The sequence below is a fragment of the Herpailurus yagouaroundi genome, unplaced genomic scaffold (assembly GCF_014898765.1).
Source record: "Herpailurus yagouaroundi ecotype Mexico unplaced genomic scaffold, PumYag 253, whole genome shotgun sequence".
Classification (NCBI taxonomy): Eukaryota; Metazoa; Chordata; class Mammalia; order Carnivora; family Felidae; genus Herpailurus; species Herpailurus yagouaroundi.
In genome coordinates, this window is record NW_024412470.1 from 7,209,131 (window position 1) to 7,233,329 (window position 24,199).

Consider the following 24,199-nt stretch of genomic DNA (forward strand, 5'->3'; position numbering starts at 1 on the left):
CTTTCCTTTCCTTTCCTTTCCTTTCCTTTCCTTTCCTTTCCTTTCCTCTTTTCTTTTCTTTTCTTTTCTTTTCTTTTCTTTTCTTTTCTTTTTTCTTTTCTGCTTTTTTTCCTTTTGAGCATCTGCTATGAACAAGGCACCACAGGAAGTGGTGGGGTATACAAAGAATGTCCTACATCACCTGTATTCTTAGACACCTGTATTCTTAGACACACCCTATGCTCACAACACTATAATCTAGCATGGAGTGTGATAAATGATAGTCATTCATTCGCCAGCTACTCATTGCCTACCGGCCACGTCCCAGGATTCAATGATGGGTAGAAGAGATATGCTCTCATGAAGCTTTCTGTCCGTGGAGGGAGGCAGGTATTAAGCAAAGAGTTATACAATTGGTTGATTATAATTAGGATATGTGCTGGCAAGGAAGAGTGGATGTGCGGCGAGAGCAAAGAAGCAGAGGTCCGACATTTGCTAGGGTGGGGGGATGGGGGTGTGGCAAGGGAAGCTTCCTAAGAAGAACACATTGATCCACTGAGTGGGATGACACATCCCAATGTCCCACTACCCCCCGCCCCAAGGAAACTGAGGTCCCTGCCTCATCACAATGAGGCCAAGCCCTCAGTAGACACTGAGGAAAGAGCGTGGATTAAAAAGGGCATGCGAGATGGGTTTTAATAACAGCAAGTTCAGTGACATTAGTCTGTGCATAGGCTTCATGTGAAGAAAACCCAAAGGTCACATGGCTGAGCTAGTGGTGGGTCACAACAGAGAGGTGTTCAAAGTTGGGCAGTGGGTGTAGAAGTGCCAAGAGCAGGGAGAGAGAAGGAGATACAGCCACGCGGAGAGGAGGGAGAGGGGGAGCGTGAGAGAGAGAAAGAGAGAGAGATACCTAACTGGGGGAACCAGGAGGAGGTGGCATTTAGGAGCCCAGAGAAGGGCCAGCTAGGATTCAGCCAATGGGGACGAACGGTGGGGAAGGCGGTGTTCCAGAAGGGATGGAGCAGCTCGAGCAAAAGCAGGGAGCAAGGGCGAAGGAGCGAGCAGGGTGGGTTTGGGGAAGAGAAATGCCCTTTTCTGGAGACTAGAATGTGCTGAGTCAAGGCGAGGGCCAAAGGTTTGGAGAGATGGAAGGAGACCCAGTGCAGATACCTCTGTGGGTGGAGGGGGAGCCATTAAGAGTATTTGGCCTGAGGAATCACATCCGAGCCCTATGCATTAGGAGGATTAATCTGCCAGGAGTGCACAAGATGGATGGACGGGGAGGGAGGAGGGATGGTAGCTGCTCCTTCTATGCCACTCCCAGTGTCTTCCTGGTCGACCCCTGGCAAACTGATCGATAAATGGAAGTTTTTTGGTTTAAAAAAATTTTTTAATGTTTTATTTTATGTTTGAGAGAGAGAAAGAGAGAGAGAGAGAGAGAGACAGCACGAGCAGGGGAGGGACAGAGAGAGAGGGAGACACAGAATCTGAAGACAGGCTCCAGGCCCTGAGCTAGCTGTGAGCACAGAGCCTGACGCGGGGCTCAGACCCACGAACCGCGAGATCATGACCTGAGCCGAAGTCAGATGTTTGACTGACTGAGCCACCCAGGTGCCCCTAAATGGAAGTTTGAACACAGTCCTCCGCCTACTTTCCAATGGAAAAAGGCTGATTAATTTTTGGCCCTAATCATGATTGCTTTCTTAAATTACCTGCCATGACTGATCCTTCACTGAAGTATAGAGAGGGTATATCCCTGCCCCTCAAACAGTTGATAAAATAATGGATGTTCGAGAACTACATATAGGATTAATTGAATTTCCTCTCTTCTTACTTTAGCTTTTGGGGGCCTGAAGTCCTTGGGAGCTGTTTTCATCCGCCAGGATGTCGAGGGGAAGTCCTCTCCTCTGCCCCTGCCTTCTCCACCTCTGATTATAGAGTCCTTCCAGTCTTGGCTGGCCAAGCCTTGGCATCCGTGCAGGGTCATGGCGGGAGGGGGCAACATCAGCCTCAGATGCAGGCTTTGATTAGGCGTCAGAAAGGCTCCAATCCTTCAATATCTGTGCCCAGCCTGCTGATGTGTCTGAAATTCCCCCTTAAGAGTCACTGATGTTTGGGCAATTCCAGAAATAACGCTGTACCCTTAACAGCTGCCCATGGGTGACGTCACAGGCAGCCAGAACAGCCTTCCTCTTCCCACATGCCACTGCACCAGGAAACTGCTTCTAGAGCTGCTCTCCCCCGCTGTCCATCAGACTCTGTAGCGGCATCTCTAACTGGACATATTCTGAGACTGCTTTTCGCCAGGCTTTTCCTCTTCACCCGGTCCTGTGCGCGCTGAATGCTTTCAACTATTTCTTGTCTCTTGGGCCTACTTTCTCCCAACTAAATCTTCCTAAAACCCGTAGCTGCAAGCAAGCACCACTTCACCCCTACCTCACCTTCGCACTCAACCCTTTTTCCAGAATCTTCGTCCGACCAGAGTCTGGGCCACCTGCTTGTCAGGGACAGAGGTTTGGATAGTTCAGGAAGTGCATCTTGCACATTAAAAACAAAGGTGGGGGGGCCCCTGGGTGGCTCGATCGGTTAAGCATCAGAGTCCTGATTTCGGCCGGGTCATGATCTCGCAGTGCGTGAGATCCAGACCCGCGTCGGGCTCCGTGCTGACAACTCAGAGCCTGCTTGGGATTCTCTCTCTCCCTCTGTCTCTGCCCCTCCCCAGATCGTGCTCTCTCTCTCAAAATAGACAAATACACACTTAAAAAAAGTAAATATTGTGTTCTCTCTACCACATTTTACCAGGAAGATGAACTTTTTTTAAATTTTTTAAATGTTTGTTTTATTTTTGAGAGATAGAGAGCACACACAAGCAGGGGATGGGCAGAGAGAGAGAGAGAGAGAGGGACAGAGGATCCAAAGCAGGCTCCGTGCTGACAGCAGAGGAGCCCAGCACAGGGCTCGTACCCGCGAACTGTGAGATCGTGACCTGAGCCAAAGTCGGGTGCTTAACCGACTGAGCCACGCAGGTGCCCGTTTTTTTTTTTTTTCCAATGTGTATTTATTTATTTTGAGAGAGAGTGAGAGAGTGAGGGGTGTGTGTGTGTGTGTGTGTGTGTGTGTGTGTGTGTGTATGAGGGAGGGGCAGAGAGAGAGGGAGAGAGAATCCCTAGCAGGATTCATGCTCTCAGCACGGAGCCAAACGCGGGACTCGACCTCATGAACCGTGGGATCATGACCTGAGCTGAAATCAAGAGTTGGACGCTTAACCAACTGAGCCACCCAGGTGCCCCGAGAGAACACAATATTTACAGTCAAAAGAATTTCCTAAGCTTGACCCCACTACTTACAATAACCGTGGCTTTAGGAACTCAGGCTGTAAAAAGAGATTAATGTTGGCCTTACAGCGTAACCGGGAGGCGCGGATGAGTAATCTCTAACACCACAACATGGTGCGAACACCCGGTTGAGATTTGGCCTTCTTTAGGTGCCATTCTGTAGGCTGCACATTTCACTGCTTATAGGAATCACCTGCCGAGCTTGTTAGAGATGCTCATGCCCAGGGCCTTTGTAGCTCCAGAGATTCTGATACAGAAGGTCCAGGCAGGGCCTAGAGATCTCTGGGTTTAACAAGCCCCCCAGACGAGTCTCACGCAGATGGTGCCTCGACCCTCTGAGCTACCCCTGCTGCAGGGGGTAGACGCCTCAGATGCCAACTTCCTCCACTGGTTCTCTTCAGTGTCCCATGGTCGATTCTGGCGAAACTGGGTCCGGTATGTCCCCAGAGACTAGGATAATACACTAAATACAGAGCTTTCTCCAACTCTGTCTGCTACTGCTAAACATTGACTTTAAGACCTTCCTTGTGCCACACTTTTGCCCTAATCGACTATTTCTCTGCCTTTAGCTAATTCTATTCATTTTTGCTGTCAGGCAGGGTTACCTGAATGCTGCCGGTTAGTGCAGCTCTCACTCAGTTCCTTCGGAAACTAAATGCTTTCCGGCCTTTTGGGATTAGCTGCCTGGAAATAGCATTGGTTATACAGCGTTTGGCTTTTGGCAGTAAGAGAACTATGTCTTGGTGGGACACTAACTCAAAAGGCCTTCCCTGCTGCAGAGAAAATCATGACAGCAAGATAAATTCTCGAGTCCTGATATCCAACGTCCTTTCTGACTGCAGCCCCCTGTGGATTTGCTCTCCACGATACATCATACCTGCTTATAAATAAGCTATGAAAGCATGTCGTAGACTATCGGGTGTTACACATATGGGAGATTTCATTACCATTGCCTGTATAATTGCAAGACCTTCCTATGCTATAAATGCCTGAGAACAGAACGAGGTCCATTTTGCCTAAGTCCTCCTTTGTGGCATCGCCATGCTCAGTGGATCTCACGAGGGAACAAAATAGCGGTTTTGTTGCCATACAGAGCCCACAGCTGGGGGCTCATAAATGAAAACCCCGTCAAATATAACAGACACTTGCCCTTATGTAAATATAGCTCTACAAGTGGTGGGGCCTTTGGGCTGTGCGAGGGTAATGGTGAGGTTCTGGAAGTCCCTGTCTGCCCCGCCCTGCTCAGCTGCCGGCAATGATAATCTGCCTCCTGCAGTCACTGGAGGGTATATTTAGAGCCTCTTCCCCAAGAGTGAGCGGGATCTGAAAATAGATCGCTTGGCCTGTGTGTGATTGGGTTGCAGCCTCTAAATCGACACCTGAATGTATGTAGCCAGTAACCAGGTCAATCCATGTCTGTTCAACGGAATGCAAGTGCCAGTGGCCCGGTCTTGGGGGCTGGGCTCTGTTCCAGTATTTCTTCTTCCCTCACGGGACTTGAGCAGGCCTTCCTGAGGTCTAGTGCTGACATCCACCTCTTTGGCTCTGACTCCTTGGATCCGGACCCAGTCTGGATTAGAGTGTCCCACATTTGAACTGCTGACCTCTCTCTAGAAGGGACCAGATGTTTCCCTCTGGTCTCCACTCTGTGTGATCACAGTTGTTCTATATCCTGAGAGCCCCCATGTGCTTTGCAGCTGTGGCCGAGTTGTTTATGTGACAAGGGGAGGGTTTTATGATCATAGTTTGACTGGGAACCGTTGAAGGGATGGAAGCATCTATGTAACCCATTCTTTCTACCTTGAGAATTTTATGACGATGTTATTTAGTTTGGACTTAAGGGAAATTAAAAGTTACCCTCAACTTCGTAGCTTAAAGCTCCACGAGAGCGGGGACGGAGTCTGTCCGGGTCATAGTGGTAATCTTAGCATCCGTTCAACAAGCATTTATGAAGCACTCATTGTGTACAAAGCCAAATGCTAGATTCTTTGATATTATAAAGATGAAAGAGTTGTCGCTATCCTCAAGAAGAAGGTTCCAGTTCAGTAAGTAATTATGATACAAAGGGAAATTAAACTAGTGCTGTAATAAGTATTTAAGCAAGTGTTTTGGAGAATGGTCGAAGTATTACCTATTTGTACGGGCAGATTGATGGAGGAGGCAGCCTTTATTTTATATTATTTTTTAAAGTTTATTTATTTATTTTGAGAGAGAGAGAGAGAGAGAGATGGGAGGTGGGAGAGGAGAGAGAATCCCAAGCAGGCTCCATGCTCAGTGTGGAGCTGGATGCGGGGCTCGATCCCATGACCCCGGGATCATGACCTGAGCCGAAACCAAGAGCCAGATGCTCAACTGAGTGAGCCACCCAGGCGCCCCAGGTAGTGCCTTTAATGAATAAGATTTTGATGACAGAGGAGGTAGGGCGCGAGCACAATACCAGTAAGCCTCAAGGCAGTATATGCTAAGTCTACACAGCAGACATCCTCAGCCACCACAAATCCTGCTAAGCAAGAGCTTGTGTTCATAAGTTCCAACTGTGTGTACCAGCGAATGGGCAAAGTGGATCTTCCTGGTTTCTCGGAATTATCCTGGGAAGGGCTTTCTCATTTTTTTTTGCTGGTGGGTCCTTCTTAGCTTCCGGTTAAAGAAAAGGTCTCTTTCTTTAAGTAAGTACTTCCCAAACTCATCTAGCTGCACATCAGAATCACTTGGGCTTCTTTAAGCAGTTCGGAAAACTAGACCACAGCCCCAAGCCAATGAAGTAATCTCTGGAGGTGGATAAAAGCTTCTGTAATCTTTTTAAGCCTCCTGGGTAATTCTAATGCCAAGTTTGGGAACAACTCCCTTAGGGCAAATTTTACTCCCCTTGTCTCACTAGTGATTGGAACAATTAGCTACGATACAAACGTGACTGGTTGCAAAGCTATGGATGACACCTTACAGATCCAGCATGGGCCTTTGGACACATTTTAGACCTTATGGAAATGGCTCACTTTTGGGTGATAGCTGAGACAGTTTTCAAGCTGATCAGGCCTCCTTCTGAATCAGGCACCTCATTTCTGTCCTCAGAGACTCTCAGTCACCAAGACAGATGTACGAATGCCACTATCAAGCCTGTCCACACACGGTGTATGGCTCTAGGAGAAGGAGCCCATGCAAATGAAATTTGGGTTGTAAAAACTGTTGGAGCCTAGGAACACTTACCTCCTCATGCCTAGTACCCTGGGAGAGGTCAGCCTAAGTCAACAAATATTTATCCTTTCATCAATAGTGCAGTTACTGGACTTCTATTATGTGTGAGACTGTGTTGTAAAGGCTGTTGGAGCTACAAAAATGACTCGTGCTCTGATGCCAGTTATAGGGTTTCCTGTCTAGTACGTGGGGTTTTCAGATGCATTCATGATAATCACACAAGAAGGAACATGCTGAGTGACCCAAGAATGGTTCCGACCAAGGGCTATGGGACTCTAGGAGACGTGGTTCAAATGGAGGGCCACCTAAAATTGCCCGTGAGAATGGCCTTGGGGAATGGTAGTATTCAGACAGAGAACGGAAAGAGGGGAGGCTATTGTGAGCAGAGGGACAGAATGAGCACATCCACAAAGATAGATTACTGGGGTGGCACCACTGGAAAACAGCGAGTTATCTGAATTCGAACAGCATGTGAAGGAGAGACAAAGCCAGGAAGGGAGGTTTCCCACAGTACACGGTTGGCATGGCATGTTGAGCACAGAATCAGGGGCGAGACTTTGCCCCCGTGGAACTCTTGGAGGCCAAATCCTCTAAAGGGGAGGCCTGAACATTGTACTCCCTGGCTGCTTGAATACACTGAGCTCATCCCCTCCTCAAGGCTATTAGGTCTACTGGTATACCCTCCCTCTACCTTTTCCTTTTCCCCCAACTGAACCTTACTCATTCTTTAGATCTGAGTATAACTGTCATTTCCTCAAAGAAGTCTCCCTGACCTTTCAATTTAAATTAGATTTCCCTGCTATAGTCCCTCCTCTCATTCGGTTATTTTCCTTCAAAGCACTTATCATGGTTTATAATGATATATTTGTGTCTGTGACTATTTATTTGATGTCCGTATTCTCCATCAGCCTACATAAGCTCCATGAGGTCAGGGACTTGATATATCTTGTCTCGGAGTGTATCCCCGATGATTGACAGGTACAAAGCTCTCATTAAGTATTGACTAGATGGTAATTGAGTGAATGAGTGACGGCGAAGAGAAAAAAACCAATATGTAAGTAAGAAACTCGCACCCCACAACACATAACACAGTACAAGAAACACATTGTTATTATTTTTTAATGTTTTTATTTTATTTTTGAGAGAGAGAGAGAGAGAGAGAGGCAGAGTGTGAGTGGAGGAGGGGCAGAGAGAGAGGGAGACACAGAATTGGAAGCAGGCTACAGACTCTGAGCTGTCAGCACAGAGCCCAACACGGGGCTCGAACCCAAGAATTTTGAGATCATGACCTGAGCCGAAGTCGCTGCTCAACTGCCTGAGCCACCCAGGCGCCCCTAGAAACACCTTGTTAATAAGAGAAGGATCAAGGTCAAGTGAAAGACACGTTGGCTGGGCGTCAGAATTGGGGGCCTGGTTTTTTATACCCATTTCTGTCACTTCCTGGTTGTGAGACCACATCTGAAATCTGACTTGTGGGAGTAGCTACCTTTCCTTCTCTGACTTCACAACCTTGGACTCCAATGCCTCCTTTATGTAATAGGGTAGCACACTATGCCCTGTTTAACTCTAATATTTGGGGAAACACGTTGAAAGTTTATATGCTATTATGCAGGTGAAGTGCTACATAAATGTAAAAATATTAATCCATATCATCAGCGTCGAGCTATTTGCATCTAAATTTTATATCTAATCAGTGACTTTGGTTTTTTTATGTGTGTTTACTGCAAAATATTATTTTCCATTGCCATTGGTCAACAATGTGTGCACGCATGTGGGTACACACACACACACACACACACACACACACACACACACACACACAAAGAGACCAGTGGTAAAGCTATATCCTTTTATTACAAGGGTGAATATAAGATGTGCTGAGTCTGTGTCAAACATACTAGTGAAAACACATGCCCTTTTCATTTACTCAAAGGCACTAATGGCTTTAATAAACGCAGAACATATCACTTAAGAGGAATAGATAATTAGCCTTGACAAGAAGTGAGCTCAGAATTCTTATGAATGAATTAGCTAATTCCCACTATGGACATCGAGCATTTGCGTTTTCATTTGACATCCTAATGAGAATCCAGTAACAGCTGGAGGCAGTGGAGAGGCTGAAGTCAGTGGCGTTGTCTGGGAAGGGCTTAGGTTAGGCTAATGCTGTTATGTCAGTAATGGTCTCGGACAAGACACAGTGGTGCCAGCAAAAAATGCGGATTAGAAAGAAAAGCCACATTCATATTTCTTGTACTTTAGGCAAAGTTTATGGCTTGTTACGGAATGTTAAATCACATGGAAGGCGTCACAAGGAAAACATGCCGGGATATTTTGGTATAAGCAGATCTCGCATTTTTTAATGCAAAAGGACATATTGAGCACCTCCTGTGTTCTAGCAGTTATGTGGGAAAACCATTGTTGTGGCAAGTGGGCGGGGGAAGGGAAGTGGGTCTGGGCAATGGGGCCATAGTCAGAGGAACACGCTCTGCTCCCAGGGTGAGCAAACCAGCCAGACCAGAAGGGACCCCTGGAGGAAGGCGAGAAAAAAAAAAACAAAAACAAGCAGGCAAACAAAATATTACCTCCTCGTATTTGTACAGAACTCTAGAGTGTGAAACAAACACACAAAAATCCCAAACCAAACCAAAGCAGAACACATGTACTCCTCTTGCCACATTTGGTCACGAGACACAAACCCCAGACACCTCAGCGAGGTGAGTGGTGTGGCCGTTTCCCTGGAGAGGACATGAGCTTGCCCAAGGTCACACCGCTGGAGGCTGGTGGGGCTGGCGGGCCCTGGGCCTTGTGACCACTCTCCCAGGGCACTTTCCTCCAGGTGGAGCTTAAAAGGTAAGGCTTTCGGTCTCTGTTCTGTGAGGAAAAGTGGACAGGAACCTGGCTTAGCAAAAGGGGAAGAAAACAGAGTCTACCTCAAACTGCTGACCAATCATCTTGACGCCGACCTTGAGCGAGGCTCTGAGAGCTTTTTAAAGGATGGTTTTTGAGTACTTGGAAGAGCCCTTGCCAGTGCGTCTTCACCAAAAAGCCGATTGGGGCCAGAAAAACGCATTCCTTTCTCGGGCAGGCGCACCTATTTGTAGTTTGTACTTTTGTAAGACGTTTGCTTCAGACACCTCTGCGAAGAAAATGGACCATTATGGGATGCGTGGTGGATTTGTTTGCCTTTAATTTGAAAGTTGAAGGGGATGTTGGAACTCATCTGGCCCTGTTCCATCATTTTACAAATGATGTAAAAAGAAACAAGGGGTAAAAGGGATCTGCTTAACTTGCGGGCACACGAGCGGATACGTGAGCGTTAATTGTGCGCCTGGCATATTGGCATATTCTAAGTGATTAACACGTGTGGAGTCAGCAATCCTCATAACAAACCTAGGTGGTCACCGAGGTGCAGGGAGGGCCAGTAACTTGCCAATATTGTGAGGCTGGGAACGACAGAACTGAGATTTGTACCCAGCAAGGCTGGCTTCTGACTTGCTGTTTTCTCTGCAGACACAGCCTCTTCAGGCCACACAACGAGTGTCGTATGAGCAAAGTGTCGTGGTACTAACAGACGGAGTTTCTGGTGATATGCTGTAAGGCGTCCTTGCTATATCCTTTTCATTTCTTGCCCATGAGTTAGACAAAATACAGAAACAGTTCATCAGATCTTCAGAAGTCATGAAACGGGGCGAGGGTGGGGGAGGAATGACAAATACACAGGACGAAAGAAGCAGGACGCCGGAAGATCTGGGGTGATGAATGAACCCAAATGTTTTCATTTCAGGGGAATATGGGGGATGATATTACAGGGGGGTCCCCAAACCAATCGCCCAAGAATAGGATGGGGAATGTGTACGAGAGAGAATACAACTGGGTGGATGGGTAACTTGTGAAGTTAGTTCTACGTCGATTAACATGTAGGGCGGCCCAGAAGCTCATACGGGAATAGGCAGAGTCCTCCTGTATTCTGCACTGCCCGTGTCTATGCTGGTTCTCAACCCATGCTCTGAGTCCGGCACCCACCCGAGGGAGCCCCAGGCGCACCAGCCTTCGGTGACGGCCTTCACCTCTCTTCTTCCTTCCCCACCAACTTTTGCTCTGATCCCCATCTTGGCCCTTCTCCTCCCTCGTCATCTGGATGCTCTTCTCATCTCTGGGCCTTTCCTCTTAAGTTTTTGTTCTGGGTTCTCTTAGCACTTGAATCTTGATTTTTTCCTGTGGGGGCTTGAGTTGGCTCACATCTCTATGTGCCATGTGGTGCCAGGGGCAACCTCAGAGCCCAGCCCATGCCCCTGGCGGTGTGCCGATAGCCCCTCCGCTACCTTGCCGACAGACCCCGAGAGGAGAAGATCTGGATCCTGTCTGAGGTATTGTATTCAAGTCTGGCCAACCCCTTCCCCTCCATGAGGGCCTCCATAAATTGAAGTACGTTCCTAGAAAAAGAATAGGTTGTGAATAGGCTGGAATGCTTGGTGATACACGGAGGGGTTGAAATAGGCAAGAGTGTCTAGAGAAGTCGATGATGGGCACGGGAGATTTAGCTGTGAATTTGCAGAAGATGCCGCGGCAAAAGACCCCGTGGGCTCCTCTGCTGTGGCTCAGGGATCACCCCTGAGCCTGTTGGCAGAAACTGCAGAGAAAAGGCAGATTTCAGCTCAATAAAAAACTTTCTTACGGTAAGAGCTGTCCAGGAATGGAATGGGATGGTAGTGAGCTCCCCGTTACCAGAGGTGTTCAAGCAGTGGCTTGTCAGGAATGCCGCCTAACAGATCCAAAGAGCAAAGGGATACTTAGGCTCTTTGATTTGTGGCTGCATTCCTCCCAAGAGAGTCTCTGGTTCGGTGAGGACTCCGTGGTGCTTTTTGAACAGGTGGCTCGATGACAGTGGTATATAAGGTGATTGCGTCGCTTCAGCGAATGACCGCCACGTCCAGCCAAGGCGCCCTCCCTACTTGCACATTTTCCGTGGGAAACAACTCAGGCTCCCAACTGCACCTGTCACGCTGCCCCCGCTGCAGCCCAGACAAATGTTTCTGGCCACCCCGAAGGGATGCTTTAGCTGACTTTTCCACAGCTGGGGATGCAGTCTCGCCCTTTTCCGATCTCGTGCTTTTGGAAGGGGCTCCGTTCTCTCTTGGCCCCCACCCCTCCCCCCCTCCCCGGATCAAATACCAAGTGCGCCAGACGGACGGGACAGAAGCCGGAGTGAGAAAACGCATTTGAATAAAACCCCATTGATTTTTTTTTTCTTGTGGGTGCAAGTGAAGGAGGAGGCCCCTGAAGAGCTCCCCCCCCCACCCCTGCCGCCTCCCTCCCCTGACCCCCTGGGGGCGGTCGCACATCGATCTGCTTCCCGGGGATAATAGGAGGCTCCGCGGCCCAGCCCCGTGTGAATCCAAGCAGCAACAGGAGCCCGTGCGCGGCGGGGCGCGGCGGCGCGTTGTGCGTGGTTACTGACAGGCACCAGCTGCCGCGCTATGTGGCCGCTCGGAGCGACAGGCGGATTCCAGACTAATCCCGGAGGGCTGGCCCAGCCCGAGCTGCCCGGGCTGCGAGGAAGCGATGACCACTCCTGTTAGCCCAAGTTGAAGGCAGCCCGGCTGCGCTCGGGAGCCCTGGAGGCCGTGCTCTCCAGAAGAGGCGGGAGAGAGAGAGAGAGCGAGCAAGAGAGTGAGCGAGCGAGCGAGCGAGAGAGTGAGGAACATGAACTGAAGAGTAACCATGTATGGGAATTATTCTCACTTCATGAAGTTTCCCGCAGGCTTTGGCGGTGAGTACTGCGCTTGGGCTGCCCCCCGGGGGGGGGGGGGGACCTGGCCGGACAGACCCCAGGGGATCGGGCCCTGCGGACGAGCACAGGGTCGCACATCAGGAGGAGGGCATGTATGTTGATGTGCATTCGTGGTGTGTTTCCCCTGTGAGTGTGTCTGGGCGTGCAGGAGGGAGGGAGGGAGAGGGGATGGTCGGAGGTGAGGATCTGGGCAGAGCAGTATGAGTGAGCCGAAGGGAGGGTGTGCGGATATTCTAAGCCACCTGCTTGAGAATCTGTCTGAGACCCAGACGGCATAAGAGCATTGTTCGAGGCCGGTGTGTTTGTGTCAGTGTGAAAAGTGCAAGAGTCAAAGGGAATTACTATGATGGACCTATTATCCAACTTGTGAGAAAAGCGTGAGCCAAAAGGCTTCACCCATCTATTAAGGGTCCCTGGGATACTTCGTAACAAGGGCGTGATTGAACAGCAGATCTCCCTGTAATTGGATTTTTGCAAAGAAAACGTAGCACTTTAATTTGCCGCTGTGTTTTCCTTCCTCTGTGGTCTTCCCTTTTGATTTGCTACTAGCCTCGCGCCCCCTCCATGCTGCTGCCCCCAATGCCATTTCCAGGGTTTCCGCTGTGACTTGTACTCTGAGGGTGGGATCTGGGGGTGTGTGTGGGGTGGGGGGAGCTGAAGATCCGAGTTGCCAGCCAGGCAGGGCAGCTCGGTCACACTTCACAGGGGCTGCCTTCACGGGAGTCCCGAGGCTCCCTTGATTCAGTGGCAGAAACTGCCCAGCCGCCCCAGCTTTGAATAAATGGAACCACCAGCTGACCAGCTGGCCTGTCACTTGTCAGCTGGTGGCATGTAGCTTGTGTTCTCGGGAGCCGAAGAGAAGCGTTTGCCCTGTGGATGCTGGCAGACAGGACAAAGCAGAAATTCTTGTTAGGTCTTGAGAACTGAAGAGTCCCTGCTCTCCCGACCCCCTGTGTGGACAGACGGGCAAGTCATCTGAGGGCTAGGGAGTAAAGCTTGCCTACATTGCTGGGCAGAACCCTCTGTGAGGCATGGAGGGGCATTGCAAGGTGGACGGGGTCCCTGCCCGGGCGGCGCCCGAGCCAGGGGGCTTGCTCCTTCATTCAGGGTGTCTGGGGGTAGTTTCTGTGATCCAAGCATGGTATTAGGCTCTAGGAAGACAGATGCGAAGGAGACACGGTAGGCTTGTCACACAGGCACATTATAATATTTCGTGCTGTGTGCTCTTTTGGAGGCAGGAGGAAGCTGTTGCTGGGACGCACGGGGTGGGGGGCCACGGAGATGTTCCTGGAAGAGGTGATGTTTAACTTATTGGGGCCAATCTTGTGATATGACCCAGTCAGAGTGGTGGCCAAGGCTGCGGCCGGGACATCTGATCTCCGGTTTATAGTTGGGTCCTGGGTGTGAAGAGCCTTCTCAGCTCCCATCTTGGTCCCATTCACGGCTGAGAAACACTTTTTCCTTTTCCCTCTGAATTCGGTGCTTGTCTGTGAGATTCTCGGGCTCCCCGAGGTCTGTGAGGTCATGGCTTCATGAAAGCCACTGAGACGGTGGGAGTGAATGACAGGGTGGAAGGTGGAAAGGTCTAGGGAGTGAGCTAAGAGAAAGGCTGGAGAAAGAGGGTCTATCCCCAACTTCAACAGGGGCTGCCCGCTGGAATCTTGGAATGGTAGCCTTCCTAAGGAACCTGGAGAAAGCCTCTGAGACCTCTCATTTTACAAGGTGGAAACTGAGGTCTCCAAAAGGCAGGGAACAGTCTAAGGTTATGTGGGATTGAATGGGAGACAAAAGCCCTGACTCAGACTTACACTAATACTCCTTCAATCTGATATAGTAAAAAAAAAAAAAAAGGCACGAGAGAGAGAGAGAGAGAGAGAGAGAGCGAGCGAGCTGAACTTGGTTCACTTACTCGCTGTGTGATGTTACACAAGATATTGAACCTCTCTGAGCCTCAGTGCCTTCATCACTAAAATGGAGTTGATCAGCCCAGCCTCCGAGTATTGTCTGGAGAATTAAATGTGCTCACGCTTGACAAAGCAGTCATAAAGTGTTGTCTATGTATTTGGTACTTAATAAAAATTATTTTCATCCCCTGCATTTTGCTCAAGGTAGTCACATACAAGCTCACTTAAAGATCAAACATTCCTGTCGAATAATGAATTAGGAATCTGGGCAAATAAAATTAAAACTGCAAGGACCCACACACTTTGCAGGTTCAGATTCTCACCGTGGTGGGAACTCACTGAGCGTAAGTAGGTTTCAGATAAAAGGAAACACAAGAGTGCAGCCGTGGAGGTTGATAGGATGCGGTAATGGGGGGCGTGGGAGGGAGGAGGGCAATCGGGTTGCGGACCTGTCTCCATCTGATGTGACTTTTCCTCGTTCCTGAGGGAGGAGAAGAGTTATTTTGTTTAGTTCTGTTGATGTTTTCCGTTTTGTTTGCACGCGCCTGTGGAGAGGCTGCTAAAACGCTGAGCGGAAGCTCAGCCCCCGCTCCGGGGAGGTCTGTCTGAGAACTTGCCCGTGGTGAGGGAGACCCCCCCCACCCCCCAGGAACGGGGGAAACTGAGGACTGCGGTGGCTGTCACCTGCACCCTCAACACGGAGAGCCACCCTGTACACATGCAGTGATTTGGCACACCCCCTGCCTTTTCATGTGTGAGCAAATGGGACCGCAGGCGGCTGCTGCGATTTGCGTGAGGCTCTCTGGGGACCCAAAGTCACCCTTGGGAAACAGCACGAGGGTTGACATCTGGGGCCATGCTCACCAGATGTGAGATCATCAGCCCCTCAGCGAACAAGGGACTGGTCAAGGCGGCCGAAGGGTGGCGACTACCTGGGCTGCTGTGACCTCACAGAGGTACCAGCATCCCTGCTCCCCGCCCTGCCCTGTGATGGGGGCCAGCTGTTCAGTAAGAGATCCGTTTGCCTGGATGGGACGGTCGCTGCCTCTAAGAAGATGGCAAAACAAAGCCTGTAATTCCCCCATCCAATTGTGCGGTAGTCCTCGGGGTGACGAGGAGATGGGGGGCGGGGGGGAGGCTCGCATTTCAGTTACCAAGCACGCTGGCTGTGGCTCTTACCCTTGTAAGAGGGCCACCTACCCTTGTAAGCTTTTGCACTCTCTGCTTGTTCAGTCCTCACGACAACCTTCTGAGCAGCCATCATGATTATCATACTCCCATTACAGACGAGGAAACTGAGGCATTGCACGGCGCAGTAAGCTTGCTGAAGGTCTTGTAGCTAGAAAATAGCCCTGCCAGGGATTTAATGTTTATTTATTTTTGAGAGCTAGAGACAGCGAGTGGGGGAAGGGAGGAGGGGCTGCTGGGGAGGGAGACACAGAATCCAAAGCAAGCTCCAGGCTCCGAGCTGTCAGCACAGAGTCCGATGAGGGGCTCAAACTCGGGAACGGCGAGATCATGACCTGAGCCGGAGTCGGAGGCTTCACCCACTGAGCCACGCAGGCGCCCCCTCTGCCAAGGGATTTGAACCCAGGTGGTCTGGCTCCAGAATCCTTGCTCTGCTGAGCTGCCCCTCACGGGCCACAGACTCGCTCCGGGAAGTTATGGGGCACAGCACCCCCTTGCTGGGGTGAGGAGCCCAGTCCAGCCTCGGCACTGCCCAGTGGTTGCAGACACAGGCCCTGGCCGTTGAGGAATAAGAACCCGGGATAGCTCAGCAGTCACTCAGGAGCGGGGGACCTCTGGAGTATTAACTGGTGCTTCTCCTGGAGGCCGGCTGATTTGCAAGAGTCCCGCCCAGCTGGCCCTGACCCTTTGTGTAGAACACTGGCTTCTTACCCAAGAGTAGCCATAGAGGAGGGGGGTGAGTTGGGCGGACGGGTGTGCGCACGCCTATGTGCATGTTTGGGGGGGGGGCAATAAGAGGGTGTGTGTGTGTGTGTGTGTGTGTGTGTGTGTGTGAGTGTGCGTGCACGGATGCGTGCGCCAGAACATATTTTTCCCTTCCACAAAAGCGTGGGTGGTTAATTGGGACCTTACCGTGGACGTAAGTGGTTAGGGTTTATGTAGGAAGGAGTAACTGTTTATGAGATTTAGGAAGGAACGTATTTAGTGTAAACTATTTTCTGAAACATTTACAGTCTTACCAGGAGATAGAGAGCTGAATAGCAACCGGGGAAAGAAATTGTGCAAAGAGTTATCTAAATTCTCCACCTCTTCCTTCCCCTCATTATGTAGCTTCTGTATCTGCGGAGAACTTTGCCACCACGACTGGGTGGCTGGGTTGCCAGCGGCTCCCAGAGGAAGCTGCTCTTTTCTCTTCTTGTCTGAAAGGACAAGACCCGCAGACCCAGGGAGGGCAGTCGCTTATTTTCTAGGGCGCCTGGCTTTGGGTGGCTCTCAGGAGACTGATCCGGGTCCTGGCTCGGTGAGCTTCAGAAATGAGTGAGAGTAACAGCTCATGTTCGTCAGGCACCTACTATGTGCCGGACCCTCCTACCCCGGGCATTACAAGCACCATCTCATTTAATATTGTCAAGCATCCCTGGAGGTAGGGCACTATTATCGCCATCCCCGTTTCACGGATGGGAATGTAGAGCCTCGGGGAGGTTTAGGAAACTGCTCAAGATCAGCCGGCTGATAAGGGGCAGACCCAGGATCCAAATCCAGGCAGGTGCCAGGGCTGCTGGAGTCAAGCCCCGTGTTGTGCTTGCTGGGGGTGGGGGAGGGGTAGAGTGGAGGGAGGGTGGGGTGGGGAGATGGGAGTCCCAGATCTGCCACCAATGGGTGAATTCTATATGAGAACAACAACTACCGTATTCAGATCTTACTCTTTGCCCTTGACAACTTTCTTAGGGATCACAATGTATCTCTTGGACCGTGCATAATTGCAGCAATGAATAAATGATGGGGTCGGGGCAGGGGGACCGGGCACGTGAAGAGATGAAGAAAACAAAAATCCAAAAAATGTTCCAGGTGAGGGGCACCTGGGTGGCTCAGTCGGTGAAGCGTCCGACTTCGGCTCAGGTCATGATCTTGCCATTCATGGGTTCAAGCCCCGCGTCAGGCTCTGTGCTGACAGCTCGGAGCCTGGAGCCTGCTTCGGATTCTGTGTCTCCCTCTCTCTCTCTCTCTCCTCCTCCCCTGCTTGCGCTCGTGCGCACTCTCTCTCTCTCAGTCTTTCAAAAATAAATAAACCTTGAAAGAAAAAAAAGAAAAAAGAAAGTTCCAGGTGGACCCCACTTTATTCTAACATGTGGAACCCAGTTTTACATTCTAGGGTGTGATTCAGCAAACTTGTTCTCTGAAGAGCCAGATTCTAAACCTTTGGGTCTTTGCTGCTCCTGTGGGGGGGGGTGTGTGGGAGAGCAGCCATAATTAAAGTCGCAAAAACTAAGGCACAGGGATGTGCTGTGTCTCAGGATGTTTGCTGACCCCTAGGGGATCCTTCTGGAGAAGTGTTATTACCATTTCTGAATGTTCTCCGGTTTGCAGTGGTTGCGATCGTCAGCTCTGAACAGCCCTTCCCCCAGCCTCCCTGCCACAGAGTGCCATCCTCAGAGCTAGACAGAGAGGCCTCTGGGTCATGAGGGCGGCCCCTTAGTCACAGGTGAGGACGCTTGGGGAAGCAAGTGTGGCTTCCCCAGGAAGCTTCTTGTGGTCTTCAGACTGGGTTCCGCTGAGCCCCCTGGGGGCCACCTGGGGTGGCAGGAAAGTGGGGGGACGGGGAAGCCACAGAGAGCCCTCCCGCCCCTTGGTAAAATAACTCAGTACTACTCACCACGTAGGGTCAGTGTTAACTGTCTGCAGTGCAAGGGGTTAATAAAATAAAGCCTGGACAAGTCATGGACACCTGGTAAAAGGTCCCCTTTTCCATTTCAGAAAATTTGGACACTGTAGTTCTAAAGTACGTTGCTTTTTCTTCGGGAGGTGTGCCTGTTCTGAAAGCATCAGACGGCACAACCACGAGGTGCTGACAAAGCAAAGTACGTGGATTCTGTGCCTGTTACCAAAAGTTCTGTTTTAGCAAATCGTTCTAGGGCAAGCGCTCTGAGATCTGGCAGGAAGAGAGCCCTGACGGGGGACCTCCAGCCCCTCCAGTCTTCAGGAGACCCTGGCCCCAGGCCAGTGACTCTGATGAGTCATCAGACAACCTGGCCTGCCCTGCTGCCTTTATCAGACGCTGTGACTGAGAGAGGGGAAGGGAGACAGGAAGTTTCTAGGTTCGAAATCAAGCTCAAATTCTTGATGGCGTTTCAGAATTCAGCATCTGAACTTAAAAAAAAATGGAAAAGCTTGTGATCTTTAATTCAGAAAGCGTTTAGAAGAAGTCAGAGGAGTGGCCAGGAAAGTGCTTAACACGTATGTCGGGATGTTTCTTCCGGGCTGGTTTGCCTGAGTTTCATTTCTGTGACTCAGCATCTCCTTTGTCCCTCCTTTGCTGGTCATTAGTGTCGTGGAGAAGCAGTCTCTTGGAGAGTTTGGGGCTCAAGGTACCTGTGTTTGCTCAGTCCCAGCGATGAGGGGAGCAGAGCAAAGGTTAGAGATCATCATCAGGGAGAGAATATTGTAGACTGTTCTGGGAATGCCAGTCCCTTGTTCAGTGCACACTGGCTGAGTATCTGGCTTGTGCAAGGGTTTGCCGGATGAGGAGAGCTAGAATTCATCTCCTGTCCTGAAGGAACGATAAACTAGTTACAAGCTCTGAAGTCTGCATACGTTTGGAAATGAATTGTTTCTCGACATGTTTCTTGGGACTGGGGTTCAGTGGATGGGTCCAAGGAATTTAGGTATTTAGTACCTGAGAACAAATGATGCTATGATAACATTGATATGAATGACCACATTGCACCAGGGATGTTATTCACTGCATTTTAAGATGACTGCAGTCTTTTAAAAGAATTTTTTTAATGTTTATTTATTTTTGAGAGAGGGAGAGATGTTTATTTCTTTTTGAGCGAGAGAGAGAGGGAGAGAGCATGAGTGGGGGAGAGGCAGAGAGAGAGGGAGACCCAGAATCCGAAGGAGGCTCCAGGCTCTGAGCTGTCAGCACAGAGCCCGACGCGGGGCTTAAAGCCACAAACCGTAAGATCATGACCTGAGCTGAAGTCAGATCTTAACCGACTGAGCCACCCAGGTGCCCCAAGAAGACTGCAGTCTCTAGAAGTCCATCCATATTTAGAGATCAGGGAGAGTGTATCTGAAAAAGAAGTCCAGAGAGACAGAAACAGGGAGTGGGTTCGAGAGCTGGAGGTGGAGTAAATTGATGTTCAAGGATTTTAGGAACAAGGGGTGAGGAGGGAGCGCCCTCAGCAAATGCCTGAACCACTCATGGCAGTGTCCTGGTGGACCAAAGTGGTGCACTGTGAACCAGTATGTGGGACCGGTTTAAAGGGACAGGCCGTGTTCCTTGTTAGCGGAGCGCCTGCTCCGGGATCCCCAGGTCCCTCTTAGGAGTTAGAGACAGCATGATCTCCACCTGCACCATCAAGGTTCATAACTTGGTCCTGAGTGGGAAAGGTGGGATGCAAGCAAAATGCCATTAGTTACATGCAGAAAAGTTGGCAGAAATCGTGCTAGACCAAACTCACATTCTAGGTCTTTAATGATTCACCACACGCGCTTGAAAAGGTCACTTTATCATTCTGAACGTGTTTTTCTAAATCTGTAGAATGGGGATGATTTCTGCCTTAGCGACTACTCTGAGTCCGTTTGAAGCTTACACGAAATAAGCAGAGGGCCCCAGGAGGGACCACTCTATCCGTAGCGCCTCGCCTGGGGTCTGGCACATAGTAGGCATTCAACGAATATATTTTTGACTGCCCAAGCCAATAACTGACGTGGAAATAAGTAGTACACAGTTAATGAGTGCAAGATGGGACCTGGTACAGGGAATGACCTTGAACCTGGCAGTCAGAAGACCCAGTGTTTCGGCCTTGAGCGAGTTGGGCAACCTCTCAGGGATCATTGTCTCTTCTCTCTAAAATGCGGTGGTTCTTTGAGTCCTGAAAGTCTGGTTTCTGAGCCCAAACAATATTGCCTTATTAATTTATGACCCAATTAATTTGGAAAGGTGATTAAATTGGTCCTGGTATGAACTAGTTTCTATTTGCTCATTCACCAAAAAAAAAAAAAAAAAAAAAAAAAAAAGTAAATAAATAAAAAACAAAGAAGGGTTTGTGGGGCAAATAAGGTGGTAGCAATGTTGCCCCATTTAAGTTACATCTGTTTTCAAGCAATTTAAAAAGCCTAAAGGAGCATCATTAGCATATTAACGGGGTGTTAATTACAAAAGCCTTTTTAAAGCAGATTTTATAAAATCTCCACTTCATAACCATTAGCTTGTGGGACTCGAAATACAAACTCTTCCCGTGTGTTACTTGGAAGTAAGAAAATTGTAATTTAAAAGTAATCTGCCAACTTGTCACGAACTGAGACTGATTTTTTTCTCTCAATTAATCAAAATGAGTAAGGTTTTGCTATAATTATATATAATGCTGGTAATAATGAGGCTGATGATCGGTCTTTGCCTGCTTTTCACTACCTCCATCTCTGCGGATTTTAGGGGAGATGGGGCAGGGGGGGGGGGGGGGGGCCGGGGGAAAGGAGCGGAGGGGAGGGAGAGGGAAGAAGGGATATCACAGGGCCCTCCCCCTCCCCCAAGCACCAGAGGAAGCAACCCCTTTCCCCCTCCCCCCCCCCCCCAACAGCCAGGAGCCCCCCTTCAGGGACAGCAGGAAGCGTGAGGAGCTGTCCTAGGAGGCTCTGAAAGATGGGAGGGTGGAGGGCAGGCGAGGGATCAGCCCCTGGTCTTTGGGTCCTCACATTGCGGCCAGGGCGCTGAGCCCCTTCTCACACACACTCTCCACTTCTATCACGTTCCCTTGTTTTCCCCCGTTGAGAAACCCAGAAAATGCTTCGGTAGCAGAGAAGGCTTCTCCTCGAAAGATGTGCCTTCTGCTTCTGCTCTTCATGCCCTAGGAGTTCAGTGTCTCCCACCTTGGGGTTGGCACCTGCTAAAATGTAGAGCTCTGTGCCTGTAAAACACCTTTCTGCCCAGTGTCAGGGTGGCTGTGAAGGGCTGAGGTTTACGTGCAGGTGCTTTTGAACACGCTGATCATGACTCAAATGTCAGAAATGTGTACCAGCTCGGTGGCATTGAGCACCCCTTCTACCGAAGAAGGGAGGAGAAAAGGTCAGGCCGAGCTGGGGCCCTGCTGAAGGGAGCCCTGGCCAGCTTGGAGCCATGAGGGGCCAGAGTCAGGATGGCGAGTATCTTAGAATGTGCCAGTGTCAGGGGGCTCCTGGCTGGCTCGATTGGTGGAGCATGTGACTCTTGATCCCGGGGTTGTGAGTTCGAGCCTCACGTTGGGTGTTGAGGTTACTTAAAAAAAATAAAATCTTTAATTAAAAAAAAAAAAAAAAGTGCCAGGATCAAAGTCAAAGTCTAGAGTGAGGCCTCAAGGCGGGGTGGGGAGGGCGGGGAGAGCTGTCTGTACAGCTGGTCGGGGGACTTGTGGAGCAGGGGACACGTGGTGGGGCTGCGGATCCCCTGCTTTCCCTTCTCCGTTCATCCGTTCAGGTGCCACTTGTCTGACTTCCTAGTCCCATTCCCTCGGGCGTTGTATTTAATCTGTCTCCTAGCTTTTGCCTTTGTCCGGTAGGAAGAATCATCCCAACCTTAACAGGGCTTGTAGGTACGCAATGCGTCCATATAGTAACGTGTTGAGAATCATGTCTGGCTTGTGGCACGTGCTCAATGAATATGATCTGTTGTTGTTGTTTGTCTGTTAGTCATCGAAGGAGGTGGTGATTAAAGTGTCCGTTAAAGTGGCCTCGGTAGCAGGCCTCTGCCCACCTCGTTCAGCAGCCTGCCTGTGTGTTATGAGGCAAGAGGGGAAGGGATGTGTGAGTAAGTTTCCCTTAGGCTGGGAAGAATGAGCCGGCTGTCTGACCGGTCTGCGATCCTGGGGCTCGTGCACCGTGTCCCTCCGCTAGAGACAAGGTGCCGGGCTTGGGTGTGCGTGGTCCCTTGCGACCCAGTGGGAGGGAGTTACACGGGCCTGGGCCCTGCCATGCTCCTTTGATTTCAAATGGAGAGTCCTGACTCTCAGAAATAGCACATCTTCACCTCCGTCCCCTTCCCTGTGGGTGTGTATTAACCAGTGCCAGTGATTCATTACAACTTTTCATTCCATCCGGCAGAGGCTTGTTAGTGGGCCGGCAGCAAAGGGGTGGAAACACCAAGCCATTGGCTCCCTTGTCTGGCCAATCAGAAAGACGCATGCTTGACATTTTCCTTTCATTGGCTGAGGATGAGTTGCTAAGCAACTTCCTCACCTTGCTAAGAATTCTGCCCTTCTGGGTCCCCGGGACTTCTCTTTCTCAAAGGCTCCCCTGTTCCCCCCAACACACACGTGCAATTCCTTACTCAGAGATTTTATGTTTGGTAAACACCAGGGACATAGATTTCTTATGCAAGTAATTTCTTTTTTTAATTTTATGTATTTATTTTGGGGGGGGGGGGGGGGGAGTTAGAGAAGAAGGAGAGAGGGAATCCCAAGCAGGCTCTGTGCTGTCAGCACAGAACCTTACACGGGGCTTGATCTCAGGAATCGTGAGAGCATAACCTGAGCCAAAATCAAGAGTCAGTCGCTTAGCCAACTGAGCCATCCAGGCGCCCCTATGCAAGGAATTTCTATTGATGGACTCTATATAGTTCTACTCACTAACAAAAAATTATCCCAACGCCAATCCCATCCCGTTGTCTAGTATGTTTTGAGCGTCTGCTGTGTTCCAGGCACAGTGCTGGGCACCACAATGGCCGTCGTTAGCAGCAAGGGATAGAAATGAAAAGTGTGTAACATCCAGTAGGGCAGCAGACAGTCAGATTGGAGGTCATGTGGAGGACCTGTTTGTGCCAGGCTCGATTACGGGGTGATCTGGGGGATGCTGGGCGAAGGGTGGAGTGGCCGGGGGGACAGGGGTGCTCTGGGCTCAGAGCAGTGGCTATTTACTAGCCAATCCAGAAAATTCGATATTGTAAACAACTGGTATGTCCTCACCAGCGTATGGCAAGGACCATCCTTAATAGAGCATTAACTGTTGGCCTGGCTTGGGCTAAGCCCTCCACGTACATAATCTTCTATAATGGCCCTCGAGCCAGACACAGCCCTCCCTCACGGCATCTACTGGATGGTGAATTATTGCACCTGCTACCCCAGGGGCCGTACTCCCAGGTGCTGTCCGCAGTCCGATGAGGTAGGCATGTGTGCCCCCGTTTCGGGTGAGAAAACTGCGGTCCAGAGAGGTCAGCTTCCTTGCTCAAGTTTATGGGACCGGACAGAGGTGCAGCCTTCAATCCGGCCTAGGACTTTTTGGCTTCGGAGTCTTATATCGTGCACGGGCTGCATTCTGGACGCCGTCGTGCCGCGAGGCACACACCGACTTCAGCGTATGTGCCCCGAACAGCTTTGATTGCTGGTGACACTCAGCATCTCAGACTGAAGGTCTAACGCTGTCCAGTTGCCAAAGCAGGGGTCCCTGGGAAAGTGGTCCAGACCCAGACCATGTCAGATCACTGGGACCCACGCTTTGTCTTTGAGATGCCCGTGGGCCGTCTCCTACCGCCCGTGTGCGTGGAGCAGGGCTGGGAGGGGTCTTGGAGACCCCTGGGCAGAATGAGGCCCAGAAATATGAAAGATTTTTCTTAAGTGTCTGGCCAACAGAGAACAGAATTTCCTGGGAAAACGCACTAGCCCTTTCCCGTCAGATGAGTGAGATTTTATTTTAAAAAGTCATTGCCGGAGCAAAGAGAATCAACTCTGCGGAGTAGAGGGTTTGTGCATTTCCCCAGCATCGGGCAGCGGGCACAATCTGGCTGTGGCTAAAGAAGATTAGGAGGGTGTAGGGTCAGGAAGCAAAGCAGGGCTGTG

At 50.2% G+C, this 24,199-nt stretch overlaps 1 protein-coding gene across 2 annotated transcripts in view; it reads left to right on the top strand.

Moving 5' to 3' along the window:
* The first annotated feature begins 11,904 nt into the window (after positions 1 to 11,904).
* RXRG (retinoid X receptor gamma) overlaps positions 11,905 to 24,199 on the top strand; it is a 52,621-nt gene continuing 40,326 nt past the window's right edge. The window contains exon 1 of one of the 2 annotated variants that reach the window (XM_040460882.1): positions 11,905 to 12,279. In XM_040460882.1, the coding sequence (XP_040316816.1) occupies positions 12,231 to 12,279 (49 nt within the window). In that variant the 5' untranslated portion in view covers positions 11,905 to 12,230. Of the gene's footprint in view, positions 12,280 to 17,857; positions 17,875 to 24,199 lie in introns of those variants that run through there. The other variant, XM_040460883.1, reaches the window with a different exon arrangement.